General features: G+C 36.7%; 1 protein-coding gene and 3 long non-coding RNA genes across 6 annotated transcripts; 2 read left to right on the forward strand and 2 right to left on the reverse strand.

Annotated features, from left to right (window-relative positions):
- Nucleotides 1-732: 732 nt before the first annotated feature.
- LOC111347141 (low-density lipoprotein receptor-related protein 5-like) lies at nucleotides 733-21,482 on the forward strand. 3 transcript variants are annotated; one of them, XM_088760550.1, is made up of 5 exons: nucleotides 733-1,205; nucleotides 2,508-2,554; nucleotides 2,933-2,996; nucleotides 5,199-5,309; nucleotides 21,255-21,474. In XM_088760550.1, the coding sequence occupies exons 3-5, from the start codon at nucleotides 2,939-2,941 to the stop codon at nucleotides 21,386-21,388; spliced, it is 303 nt and encodes a 100-aa protein (XP_088616676.1). In that variant the 5' UTR covers nucleotides 733-1,205; nucleotides 2,508-2,554; nucleotides 2,933-2,938; the 3' UTR covers nucleotides 21,389-21,474. The 3 variants fall into 3 exon arrangements, with proteins under 3 accessions (XP_088616676.1, XP_088616678.1, XP_088616677.1); XM_088760552.1 differs by lacking the exon at nucleotides 2,508-2,554 and having other exon boundaries at nucleotides 21,255-21,482; XM_088760551.1 differs by lacking the exon at nucleotides 733-1,205 and having other exon boundaries at nucleotides 2,502-2,554; nucleotides 21,255-21,476.
- On the reverse strand, nucleotides 4,270-7,312 carry LOC148731531 (uncharacterized). Its single transcript, XR_016001427.1, has 2 exons — nucleotides 7,173-7,312; nucleotides 4,270-5,280 (listed from the first exon to the last, which is right to left on the reverse strand). It is a non-coding gene; the product is annotated as an uncharacterized LOC148731531 (long non-coding RNA).
- LOC148731532 (uncharacterized) lies at nucleotides 6,648-9,474 on the forward strand. The gene is made up of 2 exons (XR_016001432.1): nucleotides 6,648-7,050; nucleotides 7,180-9,474. It is a non-coding gene; the product is annotated as an uncharacterized LOC148731532 (long non-coding RNA).
- On the reverse strand, nucleotides 10,031-15,693 carry LOC148731533 (uncharacterized). Its single transcript, XR_016001433.1, has 2 exons — nucleotides 12,110-15,693; nucleotides 10,031-11,632 (listed from the first exon to the last, which is right to left on the reverse strand). It is a non-coding gene; the product is annotated as an uncharacterized LOC148731533 (long non-coding RNA).
- Nucleotides 21,483-21,887: the final 405 nt, after the last annotated feature.

Consider the following 21,887-nt stretch of genomic DNA (forward strand, 5'->3'; position numbering starts at 1 on the left):
GCCGACTCGGCAAGTTCAAGCACTGATGTTCTTTTGATCAGTGTTGCATCATCCTGATCGGCGCACCAAGTTAGTACTGATCGAGATGATCGGGGCGGTCGTACATCCGAACGTTGGAAGGTTTCTCCATCGTCCAAATCGTTACCGATCTTTTCCCTTGGTTTCCAAAAATTTATGTTGATCTCTCGAGCTTCATTTGGGACGATAGGGGTGACACAGACGATCATTTCGGAAGGCCACCGTATTACGACCTGCCTTCATCATCCTAAACGCTGGCCAATTACTGATAACTGTCCAAAGACAAAACGATACAGACTTAAATGGAGAAACAAAAACGAGACACAGAACAAGAAAAACAAAGAAAAAGTAATTTAAAACTGTTTGAAATGGAAATTTTTTTCTTGCCGGCCGTCGGCTGAAGCAGTCTAATGACGTTACTAAACGTCAATTGTCACCATAGGGCTGGAAGCGTGATAGGTCTCTCACTTGATTGCTGATTTAAAAGTATGATGATGTTATAATTCTAATTTTTGACCAACAGAGATTGCAATATGTTAAATGCCGAGGGGCCGTGATCTTTGAAAACATTAAAACTAAATGAGACTTATTTATCTATAGGGTAATTAATATTCTTTTTCTTAGGATGTTTGTTAATATTATGCTATTGCATTTATCATCATCATTATCGCAATTATTATTATCATTCTCGCTTTTTCTATCCTGACACAACAATCTTTACCATGCGCGTTTCTATCTATTTTCACGGGACATATTTAGAAATATTTTATTTCAGAAGTAATTTCTAGTTTGAAACGCCTTTAACGTTTCATGATTGAAGAAACCTTCACAAGCTCTATAATGATAAGACTCCGTATTAACTCTCGATATAACTTTTCCAACGTGTTGGTTTGAATATTATTACGTTAAGAATACCACAAATAATAATATGTTAATTGCAGGAGTTAATTTAGTTCTCCAGATGGTTGCAAGCCCACAATGTTCGTGTCCTCTTATTGGCTCGATTCGAATTTAGGTCATCGACATATGTGATTAATGGATTCTGAAATACGTCCTTATGCAAAGTAAACAGCACAGTCTTCCTTTTTGTTGGTTGATGTCGCCACGGAAGGAATATTTATATTCAGCCACTTTCGACTTTGTTTAAAGAGAATCTATTCATTCTCAGAGAAACACCCTTGATAAAGGTAATCTTTCGTTATTTATTTTGGCTCCATCTGGAGTATTGAGAACATCGTTACTCGTTTTATAATTCGGTTGTTAACCTGCTGATGAGGTGCCGCATATAATTAATCGTCGCCGACGATCATCATCTCTATTACTTCGATTCTGTGAAAAATTTTCCCATCGTTTTGCTCCTTTCTTTCGTTCTTAAATAACTATTTTAAGCTGATTGTTTTTAAGAGGCATTCTTTAGTATTACACAAATACGGATTCTAATTCTGACCAAGAAACAGCTTTGACAAACATAATATTAATGTTGTGTTACTACCACATCTCTGTGTATTAAGCATGTTTCGGCCAATATCTATTTTAGAGTAATTTGCTTCTGTATGCTTTATTTCAGATTAATGCTAGTAAAATGAACGTTGCTTCTATGGTCTTCTTTAGTTTTAGATCCAAGTGGTCGACTGAAGTTGAACTGAAGTATAATCGAACGTTCACCTGTTTCTCCTTTTGACAAAAAAGGAAATAACTGAAGCACTTCATCTTAAAACAGTTCATTAAAAAGGAAGAAAACCAAAACTAAAAAACAACTGAAAGGAAAAGAGAGATTAAAAAAAACATAGGAATGCAAAGTTTGTAAACCACTTGGCTGCACCTCGAGTTACACCAAATTTTCTCGTATTTTCCCAACATCCCGCGCGGTCTATTACTGCGGTTCATTTTTTAGCTGGCAGCGCCCGCAGGCAGGACGAAGCGATCGTGTGTTCTGATTGGCGACCCGTGCGGGAAAGACGAGGCCCGCTCAAGATTGCCCACTTCTATAGCGTGTAAGAAATAAAGTGCGGGGAGCGTACCCATAAAGTTCGTGGCTTTTGGACAATGTCGGCAACAAAGTGGAAGACAGTCAAAACAAGAAAAAAAAAAAGATAAAAAAAAAGAAACAAAACAAAAGCAAACAAACAAAAGCAAAACACACACACACAGACAAAAAAGAAAAACCCCGATTAATATATCTAGCCATCCTGTCCGAACAAGCTTGATAAATAACGCATATGGACTGTTAGAAAGTGTGCTTTATTTCCTGATTTATCATTGTTCATTAAACTGTTACATTCGTTATTTTATTATTGCAAATATGAACATCATTATTATCAAAGAAATTATGATTGACATTATATTGCATCATATTTCTGCGCTCTGTGAAAATTCCATGAGAAGTCTCAATTACCGTCGTTCTGAATTGTTTTAATGAGCCGGTTGGAAGTAGTATCTGTATTAAACTTTAACCCAAGTTCAACTTGTTTATTCGGAATCTACTTCAGGTGGCTTTAGAAGACTGTGGCGAAAGAGTAATATACGTAATCAAAAGGTATTTATAAATCGATAAATCTCTATGCTTTAATTTTGTCAGTTTGATACGAGCCGTAATTTCTTAAATATACACTCAGTATTTTTTTCATTGGCTCCACACGACATTTGTGAAAACAACATTTTAAAAGACGAGATTTTTCTCTCCAATTTAATTACTTCATGGAAATGGTTTCATCTATCCATAGAAATCCTTTAAATAGTCCGTAAGATCTAACAATTTCTTTTTTCCCCTTATTTATCGGTGGGAATGCCTATCTTGACTTCACGACACTCAGCAGGTAATTGTCATTTTTGCTCTCCTCCACCAACTCCCCCCCCCCCCCCAAAAAAAAATATATGATAAATAAATTAAATAACCTTTTGACTTTCCACATAGATTGCCATGAATCCTCAGACTGTTCTACTGCTCATGCTGGTAGCTGTTCCCTTCACATCTGCAAGTATGTTACTGTAATATTAGGTTATGTTTAGCTCTCTCTGCTACCCTAATAAGTAAACAGAGTATTTGCATATGAAAATTTGACCTGCTAGAGAAAATTAAAAACAAATATTCCAACCCTATTCTGAACAGGCTTTTCTGGATCCGAAAAAGATCTTGGAGGACTCAACTTGTTACTTAAAAAGACCTATAAACAAGTCATTGTAATGTCTATAAATTTTGACAAAAGTGATTCACTCACTACTTGCGACGATAGGTCGAAATCAAATAACCATGTAATGCTCACATTATAGAAGAAAAAAAGCACACAAAAAAAGGGACCACATCTCAGGTAAAAGGCCAGTGGTGACTAATGAGCTCGGAGGGGAGGAGCGCGAAAAAATAACGCCTGTACCCACACTATTGTCCGAGCTGTTCTTCTGTTCATATATGAACAGAGCTATTCAATTGGTCACGCGAATGCTGTTGTATAGACAAAGCTATTCAAGAGGCCCTTTGTTTGATTGCGAACGAACCATCTGAGTTATAGGCAAAGGAAATGCATCGATTAGGTATTGAAAATCACAAATGGAAATGAATTGGAGATAAAAACACTATCGACCTTAAATAACAACTGTAAACAATAGCACACACTCAATGTCATTTATGAGATTTACTCAGCATGTGGGATTGGCCTCGCGTGTGGCTTCTATGCAAACCACTTCGAGCCACTTATTTTTAAACACTGTGATTGGTTGGTGACCGGAGCGGTGTCTGAGCGCGGAAGAGCTAGAACAAATGCTGAATGTGGAGCTCACGGATAAATTCTTCTTCACACATAAATTATTGTCGCCCTTGGTTATTGAAATTATGATTTCACCGCAAAAGTGAATGGAGTTTAGTGGTATTGTCATAAAACTATCTGATCACTCGATTAGCTTTCCCTCTTTTTCATTTCTTTTACCTGCACCAATCAGCCAACAATAGGGACCTTAGGTTTATATTTATTTGTATAGTCCCTTACATATTGCTACAGTAGCAGCATTAAACGAATACTGTATTATGAATGCGCCTTTCGCAATTGTCTTTTGGTTTACGATTGGTTTGCATGTAGCCATAGAGAAGAAATCTGAAATTGAACATGATCGCGATCGTAATAGTGAAAAAAAAAGCTTCTTTCTCTACTTAGAGGAAGAATAAAAAAGAATAGTGTGGAATAGAAACAAAGTTAGGCAGTGCTTGATATGGAGGTTGCATGAGGAGATAAATGTAAAACATTAACAACAACAACAATATCAAATTGATAAATTTGTTCATTTAATTAAATGATATTTTTAAATTCCTTTGCCTCTTTGACAGCTGAAATTTATGAAAAGCATTATTATGTGTCTTCCTTATCCCTTCTCAATCCTCTGCGGTTTCTTTCTTGTTTTTCTTTTCATTTTCTTCTACAAAATACCATTAGTCGATACACTCATACTAAGGAAAATGAGAGAGCAAACCGACCTTAAAAAAAGGACAAAAGAAAAAAAAGAATTGAAGAAGTCGAGGGTCAGCGGCAACTGTTTCCTTGCAATTTAGAATGTAGACAATGTTCCTTTTGATCGTTTTCTGAGAGTTTCAATAAATTTCAGGACTTTCTCAATCGACGAAAACATAATCTGACGGCTATATTCTGCCAGTCTTAAGTATCAAATACAAATAAGCATAAAAGCTCACTCGAACTCGCATTATCGGGAAATCGACAGAACACAAAAATAGCAGCTTTCTAGGGAAGATAGCTTTATTGACAAAACAAATTATCCTAAAACAACAACACGCTTAATGTCAGTAAATAAAATGTAAGAAAAGCTTTGACAAAAGAGAAATGCAGAAATTCTGTGCTATCAAGAGATTGTCTGCAGCTAAGTCTGAAAAGAGATCAAACGCGTCGCCAACAAGGGTACTCCGACCCATCGCGAGTGCCTTCCAGAAAAAAAAAAAAACCGCGTAGAGATCAATCTTGATCAATGATGAAATGTAACTCCACAATATCAGTTACAAAAGATCAATCCCTGAAATTAAGCTGCTAACCGCCCATTCATGGGGTTTTCAATTGTGACAGCGCTTGCATGAGTCGTGATGTAGCCCTTGATATTCGTTATCTATTCTTTTTTTTTAAAAAATGTTCATGAAGTGTAAACGATTTGTCACAATTCGTGTGTTTCTTTTCATCATCTCATAGTAACTTGTGCAGTCGATCAGTTTGCTTGTGCAAATCAACAGGAGTGTATCCCTGGGGCTTGGCGCTGCGATGGGGTCAGGAGCTGTAGTGATGGATCAGACGAACAATGCAGTAAGTACTGTAGTTAATTTGTTTTTAAATTCTTGTATATATTTCAATATTTATTGTGGGCTGTGCTTTTTCCACCCTGAAAGTATTACAAAAAATAATAATAATCATGCTGACTTGCAAGTACTTTTTTTCCAAAAGAAAGAAAGAAAGAAAAAATTGTGCACCAAGAGCCCAATTTACAAGAACATCTCCTAATAGCGAAATAAAGCCTTGGCGCATAATGTTATCATATGGGAAGGTAGTTTTACAGTAATGGCTGGTTATTCGTCGAATGCTGTCATATCCGTTCATCTTTAATTTGAATGAAGAGCCTCAATGGTATGAAAGAGATTTTTGTGATGGCGAAAGTTACCATGAAATCAAATGATATAAACTGTAACAAGCACAATAAGATGTCTGCGATTTCATGTAAGAGATGACCTGATTATTTGTATCTTAGCGCCCGGCAAACTCAATTGCAATTGCATTCAGTTGGCGACAGGAAACAACAAATTATACCTTGCAAGATAAACTGCTCCATGTAAATTATTCTGAAAGCAGACAACTGTTATGCTGTGAACGAATACTACGAGTTTTTTCGTGTATACTGAGTTCCTCAAGCATTGGTATATTAATTTGAAAAAGAGCTAATATAGAAATATAGTCATTGACGCAGCAACATTGACTGACTACATCAATTTGACCGGGAAAAAGCAAACAAACCGTTCACAACGCAGGCGAAACTAAATTGCTGAAGGCAGGGCTTGCGAACAAATTTTTCTTTTACATGCTAGTTTTTGTCACCCATCATGATAAACAGCATTTAAATTTCACCGCTGAAGCTTATACAGTCTTAGTGGTATTGTAATCATATAAATAGAAAAATTTGATTGACTTTTCCTTTTCTTTCATGTTTTATCTGCACCAATCAGCTGGCCGTAAGTACCTAAATCTAGATCTATTTTTGTGTCATTTCCGTATGGGAAAAAAGAATCAAAATAACTGATACGTACATACATGTTTACTGATTTGATTTTTTGTCGTGGGGCAGAATATGCATATGTGTCACTCACTCAGATGTAAACAAATCGATATGTCGACGGCAGACCAATTAATACCGACCTTCCGAAATTATACGGGAATGCTGCCTCTATCACATTTCCGAAGAAATGCTGCGACGTTAAAATTTAACTCGGTCTTTCTTCGAAGGACTTCGATTTTAATTAAAATACTCGTCGCAGTTAGCACATGTGTAACCGAGTCAAAGCTCTTTGAAAGACTAAAGGTGTAACTATGAGTAAAGACGCTTAGTGCAATCGCTTTTCCGCGATCATCTTCCGCGATCATCTTTCGCCATCATTTGCATTATTGTGGAATATTCCTCGCCGTTGCCGGGTATATTTTGTTTTTAACAAAGCATCCAGGCCACAATCGTTCTTAACTACAATTTCAAGCTCTCATTCTTCTCCCTGCGAGCCGTCAGTATTTCTATCGTTACATATCGTCCAAATGTGTAACCGGCGAACTTGTATAGGGGAAAGCAAAGCGTTGTTTTCGTGGCTGGCCAACTGTTTACTTTTCTGATGGTTTTACGTCTCATCTGCTCGGTGAAAAATTTTATGTTCTAAACAAGCAGGCTTCGTTGTAACAAGTAAGGCTACTCGATCCGCCGAGGTCCGCGAAGATGTGATTATCCTTGTCATTGAGGAAATACCCCAAAAAACCAAGTAGGCGACTTCGTATGCGGTTGAAATTTTTGAAGGTAAGGAAACTTTTAGTAGGACATATTTGTTTCAACGTTACACTGCATTTGACGAATTAAAAGATACCCACTGAGAAACCACAATAACGAATAACAGTTAAATTCAATGAAATTGTTTTTACCTTTAAGCTTGGTCTAGAGAGAAAGGAATAACGGAAAGCATTGAAGAGTTTCCGGCAGAAAGACTTGCTGAAGTCCTTCGCAAATTTTACGTGGGGGCACGTACAGTTAGTGGGCAACACTATTCGCGAAACTCCATGAAAGCCATTCGAGCGGGTCTTGAACGGTACCTGAGTCAAGCTCCACACAGGAAAGCATTTTCCATCATACACAACAAAGTTTTTGTTCCATCTAAAGAGGCTTTAGATTACCACCTAAAAAGTTTGGCGAAGACGGGGGCGTTCTCATCTACAAAACACAAGTAAGCCTTAGAGCGGGAAGATGTGCAGCAGTTGTTTACGGCGAAGCAGTTAGGAAACGACAATTCTAAAAGTCTAGTTCAGACTGCTTGGTTCTATCTGATGCTCTACTTTGGCAGGCGAGGCCGAGAAACCAGAGAAATATGGTAAAGGAAGAAATTGTTTTCAGAAAAACAGCAAACGGCCTGGAATATATTGCCCTTCGAGAGCGAGCGACAAAAAATCATCCTGGCGGCTTCCGTGACAACGTAGATAATTCGCGAGCCATAATGTATGAGAGACCATACAATACGGAAAGATGTACTGTCAGATGTATAAAAAAGTATTTGCAGAAGCGAAACCCCAGCTGCTCACCTTACGGCAAAGGCCAAGAAACAACAGCACCGGCGAATTTAATGAAAGCGACGCGGTGCGGTACTGCAATGTCCCTTTAGGGAAAAACACCTTGCAAGATTTACTCGGCCGCATGAATAAGAAAGCTAGTCTGTCTACTCACTTCGCATCGCACTGTATTCGGGTGACATCAGTAACCATCCTCAAAGCAGCCGGCCTGAGGAATTCGAGAGAGTAAAAAGTGTTACTGGCCACAAAAGTTATGCCTCAATCGATTTGTACCGCGAAAGACTGACAATTCAACAAGTGCAGTCCTCAGCCATAATCAGCAATTTTGTGGTTCCAGTGACAGCGAGCCAAGCTGTTGCACCGCTCAGAGTCACCGCTCAGTCACGAAGTTCTCTTGGAACACTGCAGCAAAATCAGAGCGAAGACGAAACTCGCTGCATTAATCAACAGTCCAATGTTAGCGTTCACCAAACCAGTGCGGCTCATGCAGAACTTTTCATCGGGTTCTTTTCAGAACTGTACTTTCAACTTTTACGGAGAGTCTGCCCAAAAAGACGTCTGAAATGTGGTCTGCTAGTGCCTTTTGTAAAACATTCTTTGCCAAAGTTCATGATTTTAGGTCGCCATTTTTAAAGAAAAAAAAATTAATGGTTTGAGGACCGCGAAGTTAGTTAGAAGCTTCGCTTTTCGGGCAAATATTTTTTTAAGAACATCAAATTTCCGGGGGGCAACTATAGCCGATATTTCCTCGACAGAAACACTCTACTGTTTAAATAGTGCAAATTAACATGTAAGTGATTGCTAAAAGGCGATTGCGTGGCACTCGGTAAGTTGTAAGATGACATTTGTTACCACGTATCAGACGAAAAAACAGTTTTCAAAATTTCCAGTCTGCATTCTGTACCCAATCTGCAGTCTGCATTTTGTACCTGGTCTGCATTTCGTAGCCGGTTTGCAGTCTGTATTTTGTACTGATCGATAGCTAAAATGTCAATTCTGACCGTTCACCCGACGTCACCCGAGCAGTTCAAAATAATATCAAGTACTTTCAACTGTATCCAGGAGTTACCCATTGGAAATTGATTATCTTCAAAACCTGTTCAAACGCAATGTATCCGTGACTTATTCACAGTTTCCTGTGATTTTTTTCATGATTTACTAAGCCCTTCTGTGAAGACAGCTGAAGTTCATGAATATTCATGACATCAAAAATAGTATAATGTGGAGTCCTCATCTTTCCTTATTTGGTCTCATCTTTCCTTATTTGGTCTCATCCTTCTGTAAATTCCAAATGCACGCATTTTTTGTTGTTGTTAAACACCTCGCTTTTCCTAAAGGAAAAGTATATATTTAACTCCCTCAAACAGAAAAAGAAATGGGAAATCAATTAAACAGCTAAAAAAAAGGAAAAAAATGACCTAGTGAAGCAAAGGGTCAGCAGCAACTTTTTCCTTGCTAGAAACGACATGGACTAAAATGTTATAATGTGACACTTGGTAGCAAGAGCTATTTTAAATCATTTGGCAATCAACATAAAAGGTCCCATTGTTTCCTAACAATACTTGTCTGTCTGCATATTGGTTGAAATAAGATGAGAATTATGACGCAAGCCCCATAACCCTGGCGATAAAAAAAAAAAAAAAAAAAAAAAAGAGAAAGGAAATGCTATAATTTTGATCTATATTGGGTCGGATTCACCTTGATTGTGGACTGTGTTTTGTTTTCCATCGCCAACTATTGTGGCCAAGCGCCTGCGTAACGTAAGCGGTTTCTTACAAATGTAACTCTAAAATCGGCGTCAAAGTTTATAAAGAAATGTATGGAGAAATTCTTGATAGTTCAAAAAAATTCGGATAAAAATTTACAGATGGAACGTTTGCCAGTAGTATTAAAAAAAGGGTGTCTTGGCACAGTTGCCATGTTTTTGCCTTTCTTACCCCCCCCCCTCCCCCCCCCTAAACTACCAAAAAAATATACCTCCGTGTACCACTAACTCGACGATCGACTCTACGGGCACGAAAAGTTTGAGTTTTTTGTTTGGCTTCAACAGTGGCTATTCCATATTCTTTTTTCTGTTGAACAATGCAGTGGTTTACTCTTGTTGGTGGTTAATACCGTATTAACCACCAACGGAGGTTAATACAGAGGTATCATGACCTTGGGAATTTTGCGGTTGACCTTGGGATTTGGGTATTTAATGTTAGAAGTTTTTTCTACCACCCAGTTAATATTTCTTTATTTCTTGGCTTGGATTCTTAATACAACTTTCTTCTTTTTACGACTAGCTCAGATGTCAATAGTATTCAATTCTGCTCTGATTAAAAATGCTGTTCCCCAGCGTATTAAGGCGACACTAACGGTGACACTACTAGGCTGTCAGTCTTTTTGCATCTTCATCGTTCTGTCTCATCACCAGCGAATCGCGTTAAGTTACGTGCAACAGTTCCTGCATACAAAGTATGCGCCTTCGAGTTGTTTACGCAGTTACAAAATCAGCTGGATAACTCAGCAAAATTGGCAGTCTGTTTATGACGAGCCACTTGCCATTGACAAACTCACTATATTTACCAACCTCCTGTCTGCGGATGCAGATTCATACCTACCCTTACATGAGATAAAAGTGTGCTCGTCTGATAAACCATGGATTACCACCAAAATCAAGTCTCTAATCCGCAATAGCCAGAAGGCTGTTCTTTACAACGGTATGAATTCTGAGGTTTACAAAGTGTATAGGAATGCTGTGCAGATTAATTGTTCTATCGCCAAGAAGACCTTTTAAACCTGAAAAGTAGCTGCCTTAAGATCTTGAATGTTAAGCGTTGGTGGAGCGAAACTAATAAATTGAGTGGCAAAGGGGGGAGAGTACCTCCCCCTGGCATCTACAAATGTTGGACGAACAGATGTCAAATGAGGTTCTGCTTGCCGAGCGTTTCAAGTAGTTCCTCGGCAACCTCACTCTTGACTTCTCTCCCTTGGAACCTCCTAGTCCTAGCATGGTTTGCGATGTCCCTCCTGGGTTCTTAATTGATGAACGTACAGCATATCACGCCCTTAGGCGGGTTAAGGCTAATAAGTCACCCGGTCCTGACCCAACCCTCACCAGGGTATGGTCTGAACTCGCCTTGGAGCTGGCTCCGGTTGTCTGTGACAATTATAACTCTTCGATTATTCAAGAGTTTATCCCGCCCCAACTAACGCAGTCAATTTTGTGTCCTGTTCCTAAATGCAGCCCTCCAAAGGTGGTTGAGGAGGATTTGCGCCCAATTTCCCTAACTTCACAGCTCGCTAAGATCTTCAAGGGATTTACCTACTCGTCCATGCTCTCCCAAGTTCCACATCAGCTTGACGAGAAGCATTTTGCGGTTGCTCGTAAATCTACTACTCATGTACTGGTGTACTTCATGCACGTCATCCTCGAATCACTTAACAGGGAGGACATGTACACCAGGATTTTGTTTACTGATTTTAGTAGGGGTTCGATCTCGTCGACCACAGCATGCGGTCGGAGGAGCTTGGTGTTTATGAAGCCATTGTCCGTTGGGTTGGCGCCTTTTTGGTTGGCCGGTTGCAACGTGTTAGGATTAATGGCCAACTGTCCTCGGTCATCTCGCCTCGTAGTGGTATCCCACAAGGTACGCACTTGGCTCCCCTTCTCTTCGCTATACTTGGGAATAGCCTGGTCAGTGAATGGTGTGCTCGTCTTAAGTACGTTGATGACCTCACCATCCTGGAACTTATTCCCGGGAATTCCAATAGTTGTCTGCCTATCATCGCATCTAATGTAAATAAGTATTCCCTGGAGCGCAATATGAAACTAAACCCTGAAAAGTGTAAGGACATGGTTCTTGACCTTCTCAGGTATAAATCAACATGTTCCAGTCCTCTACTAATAGGGGGCGCCCTAATCGAAATGGTATCCCAGTACAAACTACTGGGGGTCATAGTTTCTGATGACCTTTCATGGTACGCACATTGTGAGTACATATACGACAAAGCTACCAAACGCCTCTACGGGTTGAGGATTCTTAAGAATAGTAAACTTCCACCTTCCCAATTAGTATCTGTATATTGCAGTACGACTCGCTCTGTGCTCGAATATGCGTCCCCTGCATGGGCGCACTTCCAGCCTACCTAAGTGACCTTTGAGAATAAATCCAGAAGAAAGCTCTTTATTTTGTCTTCCCTGATCGCTGTTATAGCGACGCACTGCATCTTGCTGACCTTGAACTAGTTAGCGATAGGCGGCAACCAGCTTGCGTGAATTTTGCCAAGTCCTGTCATATTTCACAAACACTTACTAGTCTCTTTCGGGTTCCACTGGTTTACTACCACGGTTATAATTTACGCTCAGGCTCACAATCGGTTCAGGCTTCTACTGGAAAATGCAAAACATTTAATGATTTTGTGAAGTCTGTCAAATTTCAAAATATATGTTGCGACCGCCCTCTGTAATTCAGTTGTTACTGCAATAGGGTTGAATAAACGATTGATTGATTGATTGATTGATTTTCTACTTTAAATTTCAAACCTTTTTACAGTTAAGATCGCCCAGAACGGAAACAAGATTGATAACATAAAAATCATAATTAACCTATCGGAAGAACTAGAATCATTCTTGAAAAGAGATATTAAGAGAAAATAGCCTTAGAAGACTTACACAACAACAAAATAGACAGAGGATTCGGAGAACGGGCGTTCACAAGTACCACCCCCAAAAATGCTACGTGGTCTTACAGCACATTATCTAATTCAAAATTCAGTGCGAAGATAAAAGGGTATAAGCTGTTTACACTCAGTGTCACCTTAAAGAAAGGGGTGTTGAAGGTGTTAAATTAAACTTCAAGAAATATTCCTGGATCGTGAATTTGACATAGAATTTCATCCAAAAAAACGGGTCTGGAAATAATTAAAAGTACAAGAAGTAGAAATTTCCAGGAATTCCTGTGCGGGGTGAACTTTTACTAGAGAGATTTACTCTCATCCTTAACTAGCACATTGACATAATCAAAAACATAGCTTACCGCGAAATATACTACAACAAATTCCATTTACCGTAAAAACTGAACATCTCCTTCCATACCAAATTCACAACGTTACCACAATAAGAAGGTGAAAGAAATTGTGACCCTCCACAGGATTTCCAGCATAATGGTGATGACACAGCCACACTGTTTTAGCACGGTACACAAAAGAAAATTTCGTTAACACAGTAGCAGCGTGTCACAATGCACTCCTGATCAAAATTTTCTTTTGGTCCATATAAACAATGAACCGTGTTCAGGTTAAACAAAGAAGCGTGTTAACGGGTGTGAAAACAAAAGCCGTGTCATATTGCACTCTGGTGTGCGAAATATCCCGCGTATTAAATAATACCCATGTCAGATCAAAACATCTGTAAGAGATTGCATGTGCGAAAAATTATCCTATCTCCATTGAAGCAAAACCTGCATTCGTAACTTATTTTCATCATCGAATCACTGACTCGTGTTGTAAACTTTCCCTGTTATCTTCCAATGAATCAAGATTTGTCACACGAAACCCACTTTTCTTTTCTCAAAACGCGGAAATTTATAGCAAGATCGAGTTTAACCCGTTGACACTTACATGAAACACGATCTAACACGTACCTACGAAAAGTCAAAATTTTGGAGAAACCAAGAAAGTAAACACAATGCGCAGTAAATTGTTAAAATCATCTTTTCCAAATAACAAGCTCCAGTGAAAGAAGCCTAATATTAAACAACTTATTTTCGTCGAAAAAAGCGATAGATGCATATTTGGTTTTCTCTCAAAAATCAAGATAAAAGATAAAACGCGCTAAATATTTTCGCATGTGTGCAAATTAGCCTGTGGATCATATTTCAAACGGGAATATGCAAATTTGTCCGTGAGTGAAATCTCAAGTTCCATGGAATCAATAATAATAAGGAAGCAATACTAAAATGGCCAAGAAATACTTTGGAACGACAGATTTATTCAAAACAGTTTTTTGATTTTCTGTTGTAACCGAAAAACGTACGATTTTCTTACGTGTAAAAGCCCACGCGGTAAAATTCATCATGCTTAGATCGTTGTTTACTTGCCTTCATGGCAAGAAATTGCGCAGCGTTACGTTGAAAATTCTGAAAAACTTTGATTTGACGCAAAATCCTCTATTAAACAATACTTTTTGAACACATTGTTGCTCGAACATAATATTTAACGGGCCATCGAATCGTCCAATCGTCGTTAGGCCCTGCTTGAAGTCCGTACGTGAAAGCATTTGTCTTGGGAAGAACTTTTTACATAAGCCGTCCTTTTGCTTGAAGTCAGCATGCGGTGAAAACATTTGGCTAGGAAGAACTTTTTACATAGGCTGTCTTTTTGCTTGAAGTCAGCGTACGGTGAAAGCATTTGTGCTAGGAAGAACTTTTTACATAAGCCGTATTTTTTGCTACCATTCTTTCAAAGTGCGGAGCAACTTCTAAAACTAAAGGCTTTCTTGCTTAACCTCTTCGATTGCCTAACAACTCTTTCCGTGCTACTGTGGCATATCGCACGACTCTAACACGCTACGAAGAGTGTTATTTAACACGCTGTTGAAAATAAAAGATTGAGCGTGTTAAGACGTGAAAAACAAAAGCTACCGTGACACTCTTTGTTTCCTTGTTAATAAACGCGCATATGCGTGTCACATATCACGCTTAGCGTGGCGTGTCACCGCACGCGTGCCCGTGTTATCACCATTATGCTGGAAATCCTGGGGTCACAATTGTACTCAGATGAGACCGCCAAAAGGAAAGGGAAATAAACAAACTGCTTTCTATAATTTTTACATTGACTGGCTTGAAGTAATAATACACTTCTATTCCTTTTCTTAACTCTTAAATAAAAAAAAATCAAGTCTAAAAACACACTTGACGAAAATTCTCGCTAGATTTCAGTTTTGTCTTTCAACATTAAGGATAAGTTTTAAAGGGTAAATGACGTACAAAAAGCAGAAATGAGTATGGCCAAGAATTAAGGTGAAAAATTTTATCTAACTATAGTACGGAGATGAGCCATCTTAAAAATATAGATTTGAAAAAAATGAAAAAATCTGCTTTGATTGATTGGATTTTAAATCATGAAAAAAGATTGGCTGAATTAAACCAATTCCAATGCCAAGATCACAAGAATCTGTTGAGCAAAATGGTTCAAGAATACGAGGAAAATAATATCGCAACTCCTGTTCCAAAACCAAGGACTATTAGAACTAATATTACATTCAAGGATAAAGCACTAAGTGAATTTAGTGAATCATTTAAAATCAGTATTCATAGTGATAATAATGCTTTGAAACAGTTGACAGAAACAAGGAAAGCCATTTTTCATATGTTAAGAGGTCAATTATTGGAAATGAAAGGTCTTAAGTTTGTTGAGACTTTAAAAATTACTTTTAGTAAATAAAGGGTGGTGAAGATGAATTTCAAAGTGCATTTTTAATTCATATTCAAAAACTGTGATTAATGAGGCTGATCTTGAGAGGGATCCTAAAAGTTCAAGCTCTGAACTTATTAATAGAATTGATAATTGGATTTCTAAAGGATCTGGATGGAGACAATAGATAGATTTGATCAACATATTATAAATATTGTTAAATAAAGGCTAATGAAAGGGTCTTCATATATGCAACTTCCAAGTGAATTAGTACTTACAAAGAGTTTGATAAAATAATATGAAGAATGAAAATAATGAATGTTTTAGATGGTGCCATGTGAGGCATCTCAATCGGCAGCAGAGACTAATCCACAAAGAATGAGAAAGACAGACAAATAGTTTGTTGATAAATTGGATTACTCAGGTGTTGATTTTCAAGTTTCACTGAAACATTACAATAATAAGATTGAAAAACAGAATTACATCAGAATTTATGTTTTTTGTAGTGAAAATAACCTAAACATTATTTTGAGATGAAATGAGCCTACCTATAATTGATAAGTTATGACAACAAGAGCCGTTATGTATCGATAAAAGATTTCAACAAGATGATGAGGCATAAAACAAAGCATAATGAGGAAATACTTTTGTATGTATTATCCACAGTGTTTTAGTAGTCAAGATATATTAAGTAAACATATGTAGATTGTATTGCTATAAATGGAAAACAAAATAAAAATATGCCAGAAAAGGGTGAGAAATTTTTCTTTACGTCTATACAGACAGATTCCACTTTCATTTTGCGTTTATGCTGATTTTGAGGCCACACACATAATCTTATCAGAAGCATACAGATCGTGGTTATAAATGCTTGTAAACTACTTTGTTGTTATGATGACAAACTTAGTAAACCAGTTCAGTATTTCAGAAGTGAGAATGCTGTGGAGAAACTTTTGAAACAAATTCTTGAGGAAACAAAATATTGCAAAGATATGGTTTGTAAGCCTTTCAATAAAGCTTTGAAATGACTGATGATGAAGAAATTCAAGAAAGCTAAAAGTTACAATATTTGTACAAAACAAATACACAAATGAATGCATCAGAGTGGGAGATCATGATCATATTACTGGAGAATTCAGTGGAAGAGCACATCAGGATTGTAATTTGAAGCTTAGGCTCAATATTTAAAAAAATGAGGATTCCTGTGATTTTGCGTAATTTGAGAGGTTATGATTCTCAATTCACTAAGCAAAATATTGGTAAGTTGGTTGAAGAAAAAAAAATTAAATTGGACGTCATTCCAATTAATATGGAGAAATATATTGGCTTTCACATTGGATAATAATTTGGTGTTTCTTGACAGTTTCCAGTTTATGAGCAGTTCTCTTGTAAAGCTTGTTGATAATTTAATTACCTAAAGACAGTTTCAAATACGCAAAACAAAAGTTCAAGAAAGATGAAAAATACAAACTTAAACAACAGGGACAGCTTTGAAAAACTTGAAGAAACACAGCTGCCACCCAAAGAAGTATTTTACTGACAGTTAATTCTGACTGGTGAGCACATAACAGATGAAGAATATGAACTTGCTCAAAATGTTTGAAAGACATTGAAATTGAAAAATATGGGTGAATATCACAGTTTGTATCTGCAAAGTGATGCATTGTTGTTGGCTGATGTGTTTGAAAATTTCAGAAAGACATGTTTGCAATAAATTATTACTGTATAAACTTCAGATTTGAATAAAGCTAATATACAAATTATGAAAACAGCTCAGCAAAAACCACAGACATGACAAAAGCAATCAAACAAACTGTCAGAAATTATAATGATCAAATAATTGAATCACAGTTTGCAAGCAGACAGTTTCTCAAACCTATTATAGAAAGTCAGACAGAATTGAAAAAGTCAGTTGATGAAAAACAAGACAGATTGATTTATTTTGGTGAATTAAAGGAAAATCAGTTTGCAGTAAGAAAAGGTCTCAATGATATTACAGAAATGAACTGAGACATTATTACTTTAAACAGAGAGAATGACCTAGTAAAATAATGCCGGAAATCCAACCACCACGTACCTGCTAACATTTATAATGTTGATGAAGGGTTGTCTACACAAGACACTGAAGTGCTCGGTGACCCTTTGATTTTCCAAATCAAGAGAAATTCAAGAAGCTTTTCCACTAGCTTCCATCACAATTATTAAGTGCAACTCCAGAAGATGTTAAAAGAACAAAAAAGATTCTCCTCTTTTGGAGTTTTATGATTCAATTATTAAATCACATTAAAGTTACAGAGATTCATTAGATATTCTAGTTTATGAAAGGTGATAAGATGAAAGTCGATCAAGAAAGGAAAAGGAATGGAGAGTTACAAACAGAAGAAAAATGCTTATAAAATAGATAATGGACAATTATTATGGTAAATTGATCATAAATGTTCCAAGATTGGTGAATGAGATGGTTTGAAGTACGAAAAGGTGGGCAGATTATTTATGAAGGTTAAAAGCCAATAAGCGTTTGATTGATTTAATTATGAAAAGAAGAAATTTATGTAGTGCTAAAGCTATTAAAATATTCAATAATCTCAATACTATTGCAAATAACTATGCCAAAACACAGAGGCAGTGGAAAACAATCTCTTGCTGATTCAAAAGTATTCAATACAACACCAAAAGATTTGATTCAAAAGATTGAAACTTCTTACAGGTACAAGACTTGCAGGACACAATAATATTCAACTCAGAAATGAAGCATACTACAGTAGCAAATGTTTGACCATCTCATCAAACTCAAAGTAATTGATAAATATGAATACAATGAATAATATTCATTGAACAGATAGTTATAATATGTAAACAGGAACTGAAAACAAGGTACCTTAACGTTGAGGACACATAATGTCCACAACACAAATTCAATGTCTATTTTCTAAGGAAAGTGCCAGTAGCTGGGCAATAATTTATGGCTCAATGATAGTGTAAGACAAAGGTTATACACACATACCATTATATTAATTGTAATATTTTTCTTAGAAGTAAAAACTTTGTTTAAAATTTCCTTCCAAAAATTCAAAATATGAGGAGATTCAAATTTTTAAGATTGCATGCCTTCTCCAATTAAGCACATGGACAAGATGCACAAGATCTCAGTAATTTCAAACAGTTCATTGTCTCAGCTTTCATTTGGTATAAGTTCCATTCTGAAAAATTGTATTTTAAAAAAGTGAAAATTTCAGAGTCCTCATGTGGGATTGCCCAAAAGTGAAATTTGAAAAAGAAATCGAAATTCATAAAGCAGTGAAAAAATGACAATCCAATAACCAGAAACAATTTGATCAACAAAAAATCAACTGAACTATATCAAGAAAGACAAACTTAAGATAATTATGATAACAGCTGGCAATAATGTAACAGTTGATAATTATTACATCCAAACAAATTTCCACAAATTCAAAATATTAAACAAACAAAAATCATCTTTATCAAAAAAGCCGATGTCAACACATGACTGTTCCACCAACATTGATATCAACAGAATATCAAAAGGCAAATACACAATTGAAGCATTCAAAATGTTTTGGGAAAAATCTGATGTCAGTTCTATAAGTACCTATATTAACATAGTTGCAAGATCAATCGATGTAATGATCTTCACTTTCTTATTTGAAAAAGATGGCAGTTCATTGAACACTATCGATTACAAAAAATCAATTCAGCCCATGCAAAGCATACTCAGGAATCATTAATTGAACACAAACAAATTACGTACCAACAACAAGAAGTTTGACAACAAGAAATGATTTAAAACCAATGATCCCGTTATCTATCATAAACTTCAACCATATCAATTCTGAATTAGATAAAGACACCAGAACAGAACTTAAAAACCTTTACAAATTCTACCGTAAAAAGTACTGTTTATTGAAAAGAACAAGTTTTCAAACATTTCAAACAAGTGAAGTTGATTTGTGAAATAACCAGTTCTATTCTCATTGTAAGTGGGTCAATTGCTGGAGCTGCCATACACTCAACCCAATAGTTCCCAATTCAATCACTGGATCAGGCGTAGTATTGACAGCATACACAAAAATGAAAAATTATCCAAGAAAAATAAAATATTAATGTGCAAATTCACATTCACATCATATAAAAAAATGTTGAATGAAATGAGATCATATGCGCTTGATTCCAACTTCAACAACAAACAATTATTTTCTGAACCAAATGAAACTACCAGTACTTGGAAACATAGTCAGATACACGACAAATATGAAAAAAAACGCAGAAAGAAATTCAGAACAAAATAGATTTTATATCATCTCCTCTTTCTTCTAAAGCCTTATTCCAAAATTGCTCATATCTTTTCATCATGAGCATTAATACCAATCAAAGAGAAAATCTTGTTTATCACAAATTTCATGTTGATCGTTCTTTTCAGTTTTTTCCCCTTCCATTCATCAAGAAAAAAAAACACTTTTTCTATTCAGTTGATGTCTCTGTTGATCTCAATATTATACATGTATTCTCTTTCAATGTCAAATAATTTATTATTCTCTCAATACGATACTTTCTGTGAATTAAATACTCTTTTTCCTGAACTTGAATTTGGTAGTCAATGAATTCATTCACAAGTCCGTATCCTTCAACAAAACCACATTCAACACAAACGAATTGATAACCAACACATTGTATATAAGAATTTAAGCAGCAACCTCTCTATCTTCTTCATATTCAACAAGTATTTCCATACAAAAAAGACAAACATCTCCAAAATCAACCAAACCTTCATCAATATTGTCACAACATATTAATTTGTTTCAATTTCTTTTCTCATCTCAGTCTTTTCAATCTTCTTTTTCAAAATCTGTCTACAAACACCACAAATTATTGTTATTTTCCAATCCAAGGTGAATAGTTATCATAATAACACATACTATATTTTTACGATATAAATTAGTTTTACATACATTTCACACACCATAACATACAACATCATCTTCAGAAACAATCTAATTATCAATCAAACACTGCTTAATCACAGCAACTTTGTTACCTTGTAACTAAATAAAACTATTGTCATTATTATTCAAAACATTTCCACCACATTTACATACATTCTTTTCAAAATAGATACCATTTTTTAACATCATTTAGACTCATAAAATTATTGAAAGCTTCAACTGTAGTCACACATATTTTTCTATTTCTCATTATCATCATTCATATGAGTATTTTTATCAAATTGCAGAAAATCCATCCTGCCATACAATCAGTACATACAATCTTTAACCACTTATCATATTCAATTTGTGTTGTAAGATTTTCAAAGCATCCTTTTCCAGAAGAGATCTTTTAATTATCTAGTCTCAAGTTACTCTGATCTTTATCTCTAAAATCAATTTTCTTTCCTATTGGAATCAAACCATTAAAACATTCATAAACAAATATATAAGCAGCAGCAGCATTATTATTAGGGGAGGAGGGGGGAGGGGGGAGGGGGAGGAGGGGGGAGGGGGGAGGGGGAGGAGGGGGGAGGGGGGAGGGGGGGAGGGGGGGAGGATGGGGAGGAGGGGGGAGGAGGGGGAGGAGGGGGAGGAGGGGGAGGAGGGTTCAAGCTGAAAGTTGCATTATGATCCAACCACCAAGTTTTGACTTGACAACTAAGGAACATGTTTAATCAGGAGCCATTTCTTCGAGCGTTCAACTGACCTTTGTTTTGTCACGATGCTTTCAATAGAAAAATCTATTTTTAGTTTGAATTACCGCGGTAAGGGATTCCTCGGCCGGCCACGTAAGCTCTTCGACCAATCACGATTAGCTGGTAGTTAAATTCTAATTATTTCCCTGGAAAAGATAGTCTGAAAACAACCGTTCCGTGAAAATGCCTTGACATAGGCTCAGTGTGGGAGTTGAACGCTCCAGGTAATTGGTCTCTGGTTTAATTCATTTGGATTGTTTCCGGTTATGTGAGTGCTCTCCATTTTCTTCGATGCACAGGCACAATATTGTTGTCTTTGAATCGATGTTATTTGCATTATTCTACAGGAAAGTGTGAGAACTATGAGTTCACCTGTGCAAATGGAAAGTGTCTTAGTAAAAGGTGGCGTTGTAGATCCGGAGATGATTGTGGTGATAACTCAGATGAACAGCAGTGCCGTAAGTTTGTTTTATTACTATGATCACTGTTGTCTTATATTATAGTCTTCCTTTCCTCCGGTCGATGGCTCACTGTCATTCAAGTCGGGCTGTGATAACCAAGTCGGGATACAAACAAATACTGGGAGCCGTCTCTTTGTCTTTTTCTCTTCTTCTTTCTTTCTCTGCTCTCTCTCTCTCTCTCTCTCTCTCTCTCTCTCTCTCTTTTTCTCTCACTCCCTTTCTGCTTTTCTCTTCATTCCTCCTTTCTTTCTCTTCTTCTTTCTTTCTCTACTCTCTCTCTCTCTCTCTCTCTCTCTCTCTCTCTCTCTCTCTCTCTCCCTCTCTCTCTCACTCCCTTTCTGCTTTTCTCTTCTTTCCTCCTTTCTTTCTCTCCTTCTTTCTTTCTTTCTTTCTTTCCTCCTTTCTTTCTTTAGTGGTTAAATAATAATAATTATGTACTGAATATGAACCAAATAGAGAAAATGAAGGCTGTTCCTGTAGTTATATCTGCTGACTACATAGGATGATTTTCTCCGTTCA

The sequence above is a fragment of the Stylophora pistillata genome, chromosome 5 (genome assembly GCF_964205215.1).
Source record: "Stylophora pistillata chromosome 5, jaStyPist1.2, whole genome shotgun sequence".
Lineage (NCBI taxonomy): Eukaryota > Metazoa > Cnidaria > Anthozoa > Scleractinia > Pocilloporidae > Stylophora > Stylophora pistillata.